Here is a 15,621-nt window from a genome sequence, read left to right as displayed (position 1 = left end):
TGTATTTATATATCTATTCCAATTTACATGTATTTAGAAATATTTTGAAGTTGCTCATTGATATGATCAGGGCAACTAGCCCAAGAACATAGTTTAAAAAAATCTACAAAACTACAAACCATTTGTACCTGCCCCAAACTAAATGATAGGCATATAGAGAAATCTTGATTAAATTTGTGGGTGATGATGCACTGTTATAACAAGGCAAATACCCAGTAGACTGCACTTATCGCAGAGTCCAAACCAGATACGCCTATCAATTCAGTGAGTGCTAGTGAGGGCTTAGTGCTTAGCGAGTGCTAAACTACTCCAAAGATATAAGATATGCATGCCATATTTCAGCTCAAACTCACTGAGCTGAAATCCTCTTCTCTTGCCTCCTTTCTGTTCAAGAGCTACAAGGGTGCTGGAAATCCCAAGCCTGGACTGCAATACTTTAATAAACATAGCCCTCTCGTTACAAGCAAGCCTTTTTTGGGCAATGAAAGGAATACCAGAAATGTTTGGTTCTACCTGCTGTCCAGACTGACTACAGTCATGATTTTTAAAGTAGTAATATTTCTCACAGACTAATGGAACTGTTCTTTTCCTGAAAAAAATGGAAATACACCAAATAATCCTCCACTTTTCTCTGCATTACCTGCTGCATAACTTGTCTTCTTGTTGGGGGTTACCACTGAACATGGCTTCATTATAAGGGTATGTTCTGCTGCACTGGAATCTGCTTGGCCCTGGTGGTATCAGAAACAACAGCCACAGAAGTTCCTTTTCCTAAAGACATTTTTGAGAAAATGTTACTTCTTTCATCCTTTCTCCGATTACCAAAATGCAAATTATGACAGGCAACAACTCCATGACGACAGGGCGAAGTAGAGCAATTTGTTTCCCTGTAAGGTGATCAGCCATAATTAGGAATACGCAGAAGTGCTTACACTTGTAATATAAATTGCAGAGTGGAACTGTACAAAGTGCGGGCGACTTTGGTTTCAATAGGGAATAGCATTTTTCTTAAGCCTATTTCAGAGCTTTTGCATGAGCTCCTTCATCTCCCCACTACTGAAGCACAGGCTTGTTCTGCTAAAGGTGAAGACATTCATGGCTTTTTTGTATTAACACGATGCCCTCTTTCTTGTCCATTGGGATGCTGCATGTTTTTCCAAACGGTTCTCTGCATCATTCTGGAGTACAGCAGCTTCTTGCGCTCAGTAAATCGGTAAGGTTACACCCCTTTCTTTTTCTATTTATCTTTTAAATAAAAAATACAATGACAGGAAAAGAATGCCTTTCCCAAAGCCAGGCAACCAAATTTTCACTTGGTTTTGCTAAACCAAACATTAATTCTTCCATAATCACTAGTTCCTTGGTTAAACTATCAAATAAGTAGTGCATTGTAAATATTGTCTTGTTTGCCACTACTCACTAGTCTTTATGTTTTATAGATTACTATAGCCAACAATTGTCTTTACAATAGATGACATATATTTTAATAATCTATGATTCATTTTAGTGAAGAGAAAAAACATCCTGAGTAGAAAAGGACTTGTTTCTTATAAACATAAACCAACTGCCTTGTTTCTAAGGCATTCTCAGAATATCAGTTCAGTTCCTTGCTTAGCCACATGTTTTGTGTATGACCATCACCGGAAAATAAGTCTCCTTGTGTTTCCATTACCCATCATTAAAGGGAAGTTAATATTTATTTGCTTTGGCTATTAGAAAGTAAGCCCTTCAGGACAGCGACTGGATTTTAATCACTGTATATATAAAAAGAAGTAAAACTACTGACTAGTTTTATTTCATCATTTTAGGTAATAATACAGTAAAAAGTTAGACTGCTAAATTCTTTATTAAGAAATGGCTTCAACAAGCCAATATTCCAAGCCTATGGCTGTTTTTAAATCCTCTCAATAGTGGCACTCAGATACTCTAATCCCTTTCTGCAGAGGTGAAGCAAAATCTGAATCACAATCCGATGTTGATGTCTGGGAAATCCTGAGGAAAGCTCCTCCATCCGAATATGAGAAAATTGCTTTTCAGTATGGTATCACAGATTTGCGTGGGATGCTGAAACGCCTCAAACGCATAAAGAAGGAAGAGAAAAAAAGTACAGGTTGGCGAGCTGTATTTATTCCAAATATATGTGTCCATATCCTCTTCTTTGTGAGTTCTTCAAATATTAACATCAGCTGGACAGCAGCCAGATACAAGACCAAGGGAAAGAGTAGTTTCCTATTCCAATTGTTACACAGTCTTTACATGTGAAATGCTGATCACCAAAGATTAAAGCTATCCCCAAAGCTCTGAGCTACTTTGCTCTGAAACTCTGGATATTCAGAACCTGCTCATTTTACTAGTTTCTTCTGCTCTGCCGCTTATCTTTCCCTGAACATAAAAAAACGATACTCCCCTTACCCCTAAAACTGGTCAGTATGTCAGGCATTAGTGATACATTTAAAGAATTTCATTTCCATTGGGATGACACATTTGGAAATCTTGAGCCTTTTCTAGTCCTGTGAAGTACTAATTACCTAATTTTAACTAATTTGATTTAGAAGTCTGAAACAGAAAAGGCAAGCTGCCATTCATTAGTACTGAGAAAATCAGTATCATTTTCTTACATGGGCAGACATAGCTGTAACTCTATTTAGGATGTGTTGAAGTACCTATTCACATCTGATTTAGAATATTCTACTTTGCTTATTTTGGTTGATATCACATGCTTTTCATGCTATGTTAAGGAGTAACAGAAAACAGAACAGGATGAAGAACAGATAGAAATGGTAAAAATGCAAACAGGGATGCAGAAAGTGGGGAAGGTTTAAGATGATGGTAAACAACAGGAAAGTGAATAAAGATATACTTTCCTGACGGAGAATGTGAAAAAAAAAAAAAAAAAAAAAGAATCAAGTATAAAAATTATTAAGATTTTTTTTTAATCATTCTTCATCATAGCGTTCCAAAAGAAACTGGATCCAGCTTACCAAGTGGACAAAGGGCAAAAGATTAAATTAATGGTTGAAGTTGCCAATCCAGACGCTGATGTGAAATGGCTGAAGAATGGGCAGGAGATCCAAGTGAGCGGCAGGTAAACTAGAAACACAGGAAATCCAAAAAGGAATAGGCTACAGCTTGGACAAAGTGGGAAAACTAGCTTTTCTTAGAAAGAAAGGAATAAAATAGGGAGAAATAGGAGCTGAGAAAGAATGTACATAGTGCTTTGGCTCAGAGTCAGTTTGCTGTTCTCATGACTGTTTCTTTTTCTTCCCTCTGCTCTATATATCTACACATGGAACTGGATGCTTACATTTACCTACTTAGCAAGTAAGTCCTCAGACTATATTCTGATCTTTAGGTGTATATCCAGAGTTCAAAATTACTTTCTTGTGATATGGCACATACTTCAGCGTAGCTTGTTTGTAAAACCAATTTCCAGTAATTTTGTTCTGAAGCCATGACAAGGCAATTTTAATGGTAGTCAGGTTTGTTGTATGGCTGGATGTTAGAAAAGCATCCAACACCATTTGCAGGAGTTTGTATGTCTCACACTTGTATGAAGATTTCTCCATAATTTCCTATGCTAGTCTTTCAAACACTACTGCTGTCACTGAGACAGGGATATAGGACTTGAGTCTTAACAAACCCTGCCACTGATGTCAGGAAAAAAGTAGGAACCTTTTCCTCTGCCAGGCAGGGGAAGACAGTGACAGTCGAAAAGAGTTACCTCTCCGATAATGACATTTAGATTCTCTTTTCAGATATATTTTTGAGGCTATTGGAAATAAGAGAATACTGACCATAAACCACTGCTCTCTGGCCGACGATGCAGCATATGAATGTGTGGTAGGAGAGGAGAAGAGCTTCACAGAATTATTTGTAAAAGGTGAGCAATGGTAGCAAAAGGAAAGAGATCTCCCCTAACATTTAGCATTGAATTACTATCATCTTCTCTACTCTCAGATTAATCATGTAGGAAAGGAAATTCTCAAACATATGAATGAATTCTGACATCTATTGAAGTAGATATTTTTCTTACAGTTAAATGAAGGAAAGTTTTCCCTATAGCTGCAACTAAAAAAGCACAGGAAAACAGCACAGTAGTAATTACCATTAACTATTATTTGGAAAGTGATTTACATCTTTCCAACAATAGGTCTAGAAACTTACTTTAAAAATTTGATTCCACTCAAGATAAACATGTGCCTTAAGCTCTACAAGCAGATCAAGTAGTATAGAAAACTAATGCCTCTAGTTTAGAATTTCAGAGTATATATGAAAACTGATTAATCCTGTGTTTGTATTCTGTCTCGCAAAGCAAAAACGAAAAGGTCATTTGATAACAATAACATGATCTGGCATAGTAAATTTTAAGTTCCAACACAGAGAGCATCACCATGTATTTGTCCAGGGGTTCTTCCTGTGGAGTGCAGAGTCGTGAAATCTACCTCTGGTCTTCAGTCTTTCATGATACTGTTTCAATAAAAGTCTCTTCATTTCCAGAACCTCCAATCCTGATCACTCACCCACTGGAGGACCAGATGGTGATGGTTGGAGAGAGAGTGGAGTTTGAGTGTGAAGTGTCTGAGGAAGGAGCTACTGTGAAATGGTAAGGGAATAGAAAAGGGGAAAAAAAGTCAAACAACATCAAACTGTATCCTTCCATAGGACATTCTAGTACCAGTGTTTGTGGACAAGAGCTGTGGAATAAACAGGAAGAAGGCATCCTACATAATTGTTTTCAGGAAAAGATTGATCCTCCTCATATATGTCAAATATTGAGGAGGAACTGAGAGGGCAGAACATGGCAGAAAACAAATTCAGTATAGATATTTTATAGTGTCTCTAGGATTTCTTGTTCAGTGTTTACAGGATGCTACTGACTGTACCAAGCTGTTAGCTTCGAAGTTTTCTAAACACTTGACAGTAATGTCTAACTATTGCCCAGACTAATCACATCTGTATTGTGATGAGCTTGCTATACTTTATGGAATCTTCTGGTCTTCTCAACTGCAGTGAGTTTGGTTTTTTTTAAAGTATTTTTTCTTAGGTAAAAAGTTAGTGTCTCTTGAGACAGAGAAGGAATGTCATTGACTTACTTTAACATCTCTGTTGTGGTGGTCCTGCATAGCTGGTCATTATGCATATGCAGCAAGCAGGATTATGATGACAAACATTTAGACCATAGAGTCCATTTTGTTGGGCATTCCAGCTGAGCGGAAGCTGGAAGGCTCACGCTGCTTGGGCAGGCACAGCAGGCAGTGCTCACATACCAGGTCTTACGCACACTGTTCTCACTTCATTTCTCCACCAGATGAAATTCTCTTGTGCTTGTTAACAGCTTCAGGCACATGGTTATCAACTGTTCCCACAATGCCCATTACATTCCTGGAAAGTGCCAACCACTCATCTGCTCTCCCAAAGGAAGGAACTGAGAATTTAAATAGAGCCCAAGAGCTAGTACAGCGTATGCATTACACTATTAAAGCCACATGCATAGGCACACACATGCTATTGTTCAGGAACTGCTTACAGATGCCTGGTCACAAGAGATGGGGACAACCAGATCTGTCCCTCTCAGAGCACAGTGCAGCTGCCACACTTTGATCCTATGCCTTTGAACAACTCCCATACATCTTGCAGAGCTGTTATCTGTGGGATGGGCATTTGGTGTGACAAGGGCAAACCAGCAGCTGTCTCAGCCTGAAATGCAGCAAGTGGTCAGAGAAACTCTTCAAATCATAGCAACAGAAAACGGAGCAGTTAGACATTTACACTCTATTTTACTGGTTTTATTATGTGAGACTCAATGCTCTTTGGCAACAAAGGGAGCATTTTGGACAATGGAGAGAAGCGTCCAGGGAAAACATGAAACAGAGTATGAAGAAAGAGTTGCAGTTTTATGGCTCATTAGGGAAATGCTCAACACTTTAAGCCAAGTAACAGGCACTAACTCAGGGCACCTGTTATAGCTCTTGTAGCATTTAAACCTGGGATATGAAATCACAAGCACATGAACAAAAGCAATTATGTGACTTGCACAAGACAGAAATAAGGCTTACAGCCTCTTAGGCACTGCCATCAGACTAGGGCTTGGAGAATTCATTATGTGGGTTTCTTCATAGTTATGAGGAAAGAATGTTCTCTTGATCACCCGGAAAGGTCTCACATTATTATTATTATGCAGTACTATGGAATAGTTATCTCTAAACTTCAGATGGTCTTGGAAATAATATAATTCCTGAAGAAAAAGATGTAATAAAATACATAGTTTTGACTTGATTTTTCCATCTCTGAATTCTGGATGTATCATCTTATCAGCTCCAAATGAAAACAAACTACAGTAATGTAACAATAAATCTGTGTGTCCCTATTATCACATAGTACCTACATCAATGATCTCTTAGAAGACATTAACCAACTTATTCTTAGAATCTAAACAGGAAATAGAAAAGCATTTCCAGACAGAGAAAAGAAGCATTGAGTGGCAAAGTTGAGAACAGATTTTTGATCTTGCAGATGTTTAGGACTTGGAGAGACTAAGCCATGGCTGACCTACCTATTATTGCACTAGTTCTGCTTCAAGTGTGAGGCTGGACCAGATGGCCTACCATGGTCTTTAAACCAATACTTCTATGGTTCTACAAAATCCTCCACTTTTACGCTTTAATATCAACTGATTCTTCTACTGCATTGCTCTAGTTACCAAAGGAAGGCCTGTAATATTACCTTATATGAGGTTTTTCACTCTTCACTGCAGCAGTGTATTATTTTAAGCCAAATGATATCTGGGCGTTCTTTTTTGACATTTAGTTTTATCACTCCACCATTTTGTCAGTACACCCCTCTGCAAACACTCTACTCACACACAGCATCAGCAACGTCCTAGTCACTAAACCAAACACAAGTTAAATACACTATTCCCTTCCCAGGGATTTAAGACACTACCCATTGCAAATAATCTATTTTCATTATTTAGACAAAATTTCAAGAAACCTCTTTGTTACCAATGACTGAATAGAGCATTCAGATACCTTTGATGAGCCATGTGTCTCATCACCAAATACATCACCATCAAAATACATCACCAAAAAATAAAAGTTCAGCTTTGGAACACTAGCCACAGTGCATGTGCCTGGTTTTGCCACAGCAGCATCTTGAAATTCTGGATTACAGTCCATTCTCACCAATTCAGCAAAGGTTTACTTATTGCATTGTAGCACTTGTTCCAGAACTCATCTGCATGAATGAGAATATCAGCCTTAGGAGAGCATCTTGCATGTGGCCTCAGACTCTTGCCACTCAGCAAGCAGAGGAAACATTATCTTGACATAACACTAAGCATTGTATTTCATGTGGTTGTTGCAGGCATCCTCTGTTTCCTCCCTTACTAGTGTTGTAGTCCTGTGATCTGGAAGGGAGGCCAGTATTTTCCTAAACCAATTTTAAGTTCCAATAAGCTGTGCTGTAAAGAACAGTTAGGAGGGAGTAACCTGTAGGTATTTTGAAATGCAGTTACAGCAGGTACATCTAAGTCACAAGCTGTAGGATTCCTGTCTCTGCTTAAAGTTTTGATCTTGTGATTTACTTCAGCAGACTGTAACAGAGGCAAAAGGTTTTCTTGCATACATCTACCTAGAAATCAGAGCTATAGTATTTTAATGAGTCCCTAAATAGCATTTCAATTTGCTATCCTGTAAGCTTATTTGTTCAGCTGAATAGTCACTGGTAACAAATAAGGGAAATAACACAAGATAGAAAGAAAATTCTTACTCTTTTAAAAGCATAACATCTTTTCTGTTTCTTTTTCCACATGAGTAAGTATCAAAGAGAAAAATTTTTTCATTTACAAACTGCTGCAGTATTCACGTAACATAATATAAATGTATTCAAGTAATAATGAAAAATATAAAATGCTGCAAAATGAGTAAGTGGAGAAATTACAACTTATTTTCTTGTAGCCTGTTTATGTTATTTAGGATTTGGAATAGGAAATCTTTAAAACATCTTATGTATTTTTGTGTGACCTTGACTAAACAGAATGAATCCTCTCTGCTCATTTCCCTTCATGACGACTGGAAATTACAATAATTAAATTTCCTCCCAGGCTGGATGGTGAAGCTTAATTTAGTAATGTCTTAAATATACTGTGGCATCTTGAATGGAAAGGGCTACAAAACCTGAAATACATGTTCATTTAAATCCATCCTAAAATTTTCTTTTTACTGATGCCCACAAACCATGAATTTATAACAATTATAATTCACATCAGGAAAATTAAGACTTTTAAGTCACTTTCCAGCAAGCCCAATTTACCTTATGGCAGCTTTTAAGATAAAAACTCCCTGCTGGTGAAGTGCATCTTCATCCCCCTATCTTCTACAGCATTTAACATACTTTCATGTTTATCTATAGCATATAAATAGTAACAATCAAGTAATTCCTTGTGAGTGAACTCTCTTAAACCAGAATTCAAATACCTAGTGAAACTTAATGGTCAAGCTAGAAGCATTCTGGTTCTGGTTCCACTAACATTTATGCAATGGTCTCTTTTTTTGCTAACTTGAAACGCTACAAAGATTGGATCTATCTTGTGTCTTCCAATCTCTAGTAACATTGAGATGACTCTTAACTCTCTTCTTCCAACCATAGAAAAATGACTCAACACTGTTTGGCATTGCAGGGAAAAGGATGGAATTGAGCTGACACGGGAAGAAACATTCAAATACCGATTCAAGAAAGATGGAAAAAAGCAGTATCTAATTATTAATGACTCAACTAAGGAGGATAGTGGACACTACACCGTGAAGACCAATGGTGGAGTATCAGTTGCTGAACTAATTGTACAAGGTAGGCAGAGGTAATATTACAGAACCAGAGAAGCTGAAAAATGAAAACAGGCTGAAGGTAACCTTCTCCAGGATAGTGCATAGGGGTAGCATAATCCTCATGCCAGGGAAAAAGAAGACGTAATAAGGGGCATAAGGTTTGATAATAAAGGCCTCAAGGAGAACTCAGACCTGTGTGCCAGATGTAATAGATACTCTGATAATAACAGGTGCTTAACTATCAGTCCTGTTAAAGCCCTGCATGCTGTGGATTTCCCTTCATATTTCACCCTTCCACAAACAGCTTGCTCAGTCCTAGCCTCTTCTACTCAGTAAATCCACACCGTTTACTTACAGAGCTATTCTTATTTGTTGATGTGCATATTGATTATCCTCACAATATCAGAGAAAAAGCTGGAAGTTTATCAGAGCATTGCGGACCTGACAGTGAAGGCACGTGACCAGGCAGTCTTCAAGTGTGAAGTTTCTGATGAAAATGTGAAAGGAATCTGGTTGAAAAATGGAAAGGAGGTGGTCCCAGATGAAAGGATAAAGATCTCCCATATTGGCAGGTTAGTCTTGTTTCAGAAAGCAGGTACAAGCTTGAGTATTGCATTACAATCCACAGGAACTATTATCTCAGGGGACAGGAATATAAACCAAGACTTTGTCCCGGCTCCAGCTAAAAGGAAAAAAGTTTAAAACCTTCTCATATGCAACCAACATATAGTCACAGACTTGCTTTGGTATGCATGCAGTCTTTCTGTGTTCGTACATTTTCTGTATATGGCATCAGTAGTACATCAGCAGAATTCATTCTGTTTTCATTAGGATTTTGTGTTTTCTTGATATTCAAACAATCTAGAAAACACATTGTTGATAACTTTAAAATTAGCAGTGGTGTTTACATAGATAAAGATAGCACGTATATATAAACCCCTTCAGAAAAACTAGTGTTTATAGTAACACATACAGTTGTGCAGTTCTGTGCTCAAGTTTCTTAGCAGTCTAACTACTACTGGAAATGGAGACCAAGAAGATTCAGAAGATACATAAGCACTACATGTTAGGTAAAGTCTTCCTTGGTGCTCTCTACAGGGATGGAGCATCAATTTTTAGCTTGTTTTTCCAGAATTTATTGTAGTCACAATCTGATCAAATGAAACCAGTCAGCAGTGTTACAACTGCCCTTGTAATCATAAAGAACTGGACTAAAGCAGAGAAAATGCTTCCTCTATTCAGACTAGACTATGCATCTACCTTGACAAGAAAAATCCATTCATAGACAACATGCTGACATGGATTTGCTTGAATACTGAAAGCAGAGCAATCTAATCTACAGCCCTGGTGGTTGTTGACTTGATGTTAGGGTAAGGGGAGAAGAAATAGTAATGTCTATTAATATCCTATAGCCTGCACCTTGTGTCTTGAGATAGCCCTGTTTCTCCTGGAGAGGTAAGGTAAGGGAGCAGAATATATTTGTTCATGTTTCCAGAATCCATAAGCTAACTATTGAGGACGTAACACCAGGTGATGAGGCTGATTATTCCTTCATCCCTCAGGGATTTGCTTACAACCTTTCTGCCAAGCTTCAGTTTTTGGGTAAGTTATCTTAGAATATGTAATGGGAATTCCAGAGGGGTAAAATAATGGTATTAATCACAGTTATACCAGGAAAGAGTGTGCAGAATCTCTTTCCTGATACCTCAATATAGGCACATTGCTCTTCCCTGTTATTTTGTGTTATCATTATCACATTATTTTACAGAGCCTGTTTTCCAGTTTTTTGCATTAATCTCTTGATGTATATGCCTTATAAGGTTTCAATGACGAATAGTTTTAAAATTATTTTTTGTGTGCAGATGCTATGTAAATTCTGTTTTCTGATCTATTTCTCCTACACCCTCCCCCTCCTTTTTTTCCCCCAGAGGTCAAGATTGATTTTGTACCAAGAGAAGGTAAGAACAGCAGTCATTATTTATATACAAGTAAACATGTTTTCAATAGCAAAGGAAGCAGTGCTTTTTCATTTTTACTTTAATGTATGAATATTCACTTTTTTGTTGTTGTTCCATACAGAACACTCAAACTATATTTAAAAATTATTTTCTCTGCCTTTGCTATAGAACCTCCCAAAATCCACCTTGACTGTCTGGGCCAATCCCCTGACACTATTGTCGTGGTGGCTGGGAACAAACTGAGATTGGACGTTCCCATATCAGGAGATCCAACACCCACTGTCATCTGGCAGAAAGTAAACAAGGTAATGTGTAACCCAACACAATGTCTGAGGCAAGGAAGTCGCAACAGGAAATTTATTTTCCTTCTCAAATCTTACTTTGATTTACAATTCTTAGTTACATGTATTTTCACCTTCCTTTTAATTTTATTTTTTCTTCCTCAAGAAAAAAAAAATTAAATATCTGCAATGCAGCTCTTTGGGACTTAGCTGTTTTTATGAGAGTCATTCTGAACCCTTCTTTTTCTGAACTGTTGCCTGTTTTTCTATTCCAAAAGAGAGGGCTGTGTATATATGAGTAGACATATGTACATGCAGACAGTAGGATACCATACACATTTATTCTCTTCCTACCTCAGAGCAAAAGAAATAAATGAGTCATCCCCATCACCTTCACCTGACAGGATGGACATGTTCTGGAGATGGCAGCTTCTTTTTTAATCTTTCTCAAGAATTCTACAGTCTGTGAAGAAAATGTTGTCTTAGCAGACCGCTAGGATAAAACTGTATTTGGTATAATGAAAATAGAGGATACTTGCTACTTGCCTTATCAAAGCAATTACAAAACATCAAAGAAAGAATTTAGAAGGTAGACACAAAATGTTAAGTGAGCTTCCTTTCTGGCTATCTCAGAACATTCCCATCCCTCACCATCTGTGGGCTCTTGAGCTATAACTAGCACAAAACGCAGAAACACTTTGCATAATATTCTACAGCATAATTACACTTCCTATAGGTGTAGATATAGACAAAATAATATTGCCAATTATATTAATTTCCCCAATCTCATTTCTTCATGATTCTGCCACATTCTTTGTTCAGGTTAGCATATTTAATTACACTTAGGACTATTTTCTGCAACACAGAATTAGTATGGAAACAAACAAACAAAAAAGCCATTTATCTCTCTTTTGGGAACCAAGAGAAATTGACACCCTAATACACAAGTTTCTCTGATAAAATGATGACTGGGTGTCAGGCAACCCCTATACAGTGTTATTTCTAAGGCGTGTGGTCTCAACATATGAGTAAAAGAAGCCAGTCTTGATTTGAAGGATACTTACTAATGAAATCCTAAAGAAACAGTAGCACAGCTTCATAATATTGTTTGATGTGTTTTACAGACCTGGCTATATTTCTGAGTGTTAAAACATTTACATTGACTTACTAGCCCATTGTTACAGAAAGAAGTAATCCTTATTTTTGTAGTTACACAAGATGAGTAACTAGTACCACAGGACACAGATTCACAACCAGTTACAATTCTACTGCGGCAGTCATGCATCTTTCTTTGTTAAGCTGTAAATTTGGTTTTGCTGACTTATCCTTCCCTTAATTCAGATGCAGTCTGATACATCTATTTCCATTTCTGCTTTTTACTTTTGTTATCAGTTGATTTGCTTCCCAGGTCTGCTTGCTGCCTCACTTTGCTCTTTGCTTTTCTCACACCTCCATATTCAACCCACCTATCAAACCTATGGACTCTTCTCCTCTGTCTTGCAGAAACAGCTTTACTGCTCTGCTCAGAAAGACTTAGCTTACTTTCTGTGGTTTCTTTGCTTATCTAGAAAAGCGACCTTGTTCGAAGCAATGATGATTCCATGACTCCCTCAGAAAATAGCAGTGATTTAAATACTGATAGTAAGGTAAGTTCCTTATTATTTATGCAGACACACAAATATGCTTAGTGTTTTCCAGATAAAAGGTCATATTCAGAAGGAAATAAAATTAAAGTCAGTAGATATTAAAACTGGTGAAGCAAATAGCACATCAGGCCTAACATCCTGCCTCACAACGGTAATTACCAAACACTTTGAATGGGCACAAGAGATCTGGTGACTAATTTTAGAGTAAGATGCTGATTGAGGAATCTCTTTCTAGTCACCATCACATGGTGGCTGGATTACAAGGAATCAAAGCAGTTATCCGAAAACTCTTTTTAATATATTTGTGACCGTTTATCCCTTTTTTTCCCCACTAACCTGTAAGCTTCAATAATAACTAGAGGAAAAAAACTAGGACAAAATCTTACAGGACAGAGGGAAAGATGACAATGGGTCAAGAAAGTGGACTATGTATGTACAAAATGGTGAAAGAGGATTCATTTTCCAACAAGTTTCCTTTTTGTCATAAATAACTTACTTTGATAGAGTCAAAAATATTTTACATTTATTATGCAACAATAAACCTTTCCCAGGGTTAGTGTTCTGCTGTACTAGTCATTATTCAGGCACATATGCTTTCTAATTGTTCCTGTTCTAAGTCTAAAGATACACAGGTACATAAAGAAGAAAGGACTGTGTTACAAACATACAGCAAAGTTGTGGTCATTATGTATAGACCTCAGCTCAGAGAAGAGTATAAAGTTACCCCACATGATGTCCTTGAGTGACAGAAATCACACTAATGCCATTAACAGTTACAAGCAACATGGTAAATTTTTTAGAGGGAAACTGTTCAAGTCCATGTTATCTGATGCCAAATGTAGGTACTGTTGATGAGGAACGTTTGCTCAACCATTTGAATTTGAATTTGCAAACCTTCTTGAATTTACACAGTACCCAACTGTTATCCATGAAATTCTTTACATTGATACTCGCAGCTAACCCAAGTAGGAATTTGTGGAAGTACTTAGCAACTTCTTTGAAACGTAACTGGGTATGTGTAACTAACAGTGAATCTTAACAACCTGCAGACTTTCGGAACCAATTTTCCCAAATGTCATTTACGTGAACCACTTTTAGTCTATATTTTCTCTCTTCTACATACAAATAGAACTTGAAAAGCATTATAGCTTTTCAATAATTGTTATAATATTCAGTGATATGAAGATTTTCACGAGCTTACATGCACGCTTATCAGGCTGTCCCTGGCACAACTTACAATGAATTTATCTGTTACTTTCACTGCCCACAGCTTCTGTTTGAATCTGAAGGCAGAGTTCGTGTGGAGATGCATGAAGACCACTGTGTCTTCATCATTGAAGGAGCAGAAAAGGAGGACGAGGGAGTATACAGAGTTATAGTTAAGAATCCAGTGGGAGAAGATAAGGCTGATATCACAGTCAAAGTTATTGGTAAGTGAAGGAAGGAAACAACCAGAGCGTGAAAGCATCTTGAGTTCACTGAAACTCACTCTTCTCTAAAACTGAGGCAGGTTCTGACTTTAGGTTTAGAAAAACAGAAAAGGATCATAAAGGTAGGAATACTATCAATCACAAAATGTGGCAGAAGTATTTTTCACAGGTAGTTGCCTTCTGTCTGAAAAGGTAACAGAACAACTCCCAGTAGAAATCCATGTATTTCCTTTTTATTATTTCCAGTTTCAGCTGATACTATTTATCATTTTATAGATTACATTCCGTTCTGAAGTATATGCTTCATGCTTGTCTGAGATTAAAAACTTCTTGTCATTTTGTTGTGGTTTATGTTTTTAAGCAAAGATTACTTCATTCTATAAGCAGTAAATGGTTAATGGTTTAAAGAGACATAATGTATCTGATATAAGCAGATTGCCACTATGAGTCACAGAAGAGCTGGGGGAAATATGATTTTGAGTCAGTAATTTTTACGAAACTTTTCATAGTATTTAACTTTTTTACACCCTGCCACACATATGACAAAAGGTCAGGTTATAAGCAAACTTAGAAATGATAAAAGAAAATTACTTTCACCTACAGTATTAAAATCTAGAATTCACTGCTTAGGTGAATACTAAGTATCTTTCCATCTTTTACAAATCCTAAATCAGGATATTTACTATGAATACCTCTAAAATATCAAAATATGCGAGACAGCCATTGTATTCTATATAAAGTTTATTCTAGAGAAAATAGGAAACTCTGGAGCAAACCTCTTCTTACAGAATTACCTTGTTACCTTACATTTTTGCAAAAAAGTTGATTATGTCTCAGAAGAACAAGGGAGCTGAGTAATTAATGGTATTTAAAGGAAAACTAACCTAATGTAGAAGCATCAAATAGCAGGATTCACTTTACACTAAGATAATACATTCTCGATTGTACCTACTCTTGCTATCTGACAAAGCTGTATCAATACGATACGGAAAAAATGTTAAAGAAAAATATTTCATTGACTTGTATACAGAAATTGAAACAGAAACAACTCTCATTCATTCTCACATTTTCTTCAGACGTTCCTGACCCTCCAGAAGCTCCCAAGATCAGCAACATTGGAGAAGATTACTGTACTGTGCAGTGGCAACCCCCTAAATATGATGGTGGGCAACCAGTACTTGGTAAGAAGTGCTAAAACATAAAGTCCCCAGCAGCCTAGCCTATATTTTTTGCTGGTCCTTTAAAATGGCACAGAAGGATTCTCTATGTTTATTCACTCTAGGAAGGCTGACCCTCAACAACTAACTAATATAGCAAACCTTCAAACTGGTCTCGATTCTGGTCCTTCAATTTTAGGGAGAGAGTGCCCCCTACCTGTGCTATTTGAATCAGAGAAATATTTTGGTAAGTTACCGAAGCACAAGATGGTGTTACCAAATATAGTTAAAGCTAAACATTCTCATTCAAGATTGAAATTTTGGGTC

The 15,621-nt window shown here is 37.1% G+C and overlaps 1 protein-coding gene across 1 annotated transcript in view; it reads left to right on the top strand.

Moving 5' to 3' along the window:
* MYBPC3 (myosin binding protein C3) overlaps positions 1-15,621 on the top strand; it is a 62,023-nt gene that overhangs the window by 20,719 nt on the left and 25,683 nt on the right. Inside the window, exons 11-24 of the mRNA XM_075030852.1 lie at positions 1,190-1,213; positions 1,944-2,110; positions 2,953-3,085; positions 3,319-3,321; positions 3,756-3,880; positions 4,498-4,603; positions 8,678-8,844; positions 9,229-9,394; positions 10,318-10,424; positions 10,751-10,780; positions 10,949-11,085; positions 12,630-12,707; positions 13,978-14,137; positions 15,214-15,318. Coding sequence (XP_074886953.1) covers positions 1,190-1,213; positions 1,944-2,110; positions 2,953-3,085; positions 3,319-3,321; positions 3,756-3,880; positions 4,498-4,603; positions 8,678-8,844; positions 9,229-9,394; positions 10,318-10,424; positions 10,751-10,780; positions 10,949-11,085; positions 12,630-12,707; positions 13,978-14,137; positions 15,214-15,318 — 1,508 coding nt within the window. The remainder of the gene's footprint in view (positions 1-1,189; positions 1,214-1,943; positions 2,111-2,952; positions 3,086-3,318; positions 3,322-3,755; positions 3,881-4,497; positions 4,604-8,677; positions 8,845-9,228; positions 9,395-10,317; positions 10,425-10,750; positions 10,781-10,948; positions 11,086-12,629; positions 12,708-13,977; positions 14,138-15,213; positions 15,319-15,621) is intronic.

This window comes from Buteo buteo, chromosome 6 (assembly GCF_964188355.1).
Source record: "Buteo buteo chromosome 6, bButBut1.hap1.1, whole genome shotgun sequence".
NCBI classification, from domain to species: domain Eukaryota; kingdom Metazoa; phylum Chordata; class Aves; order Accipitriformes; family Accipitridae; genus Buteo; species Buteo buteo.
This window is presented reverse-complemented; position numbering and strand designations above follow the sequence as displayed.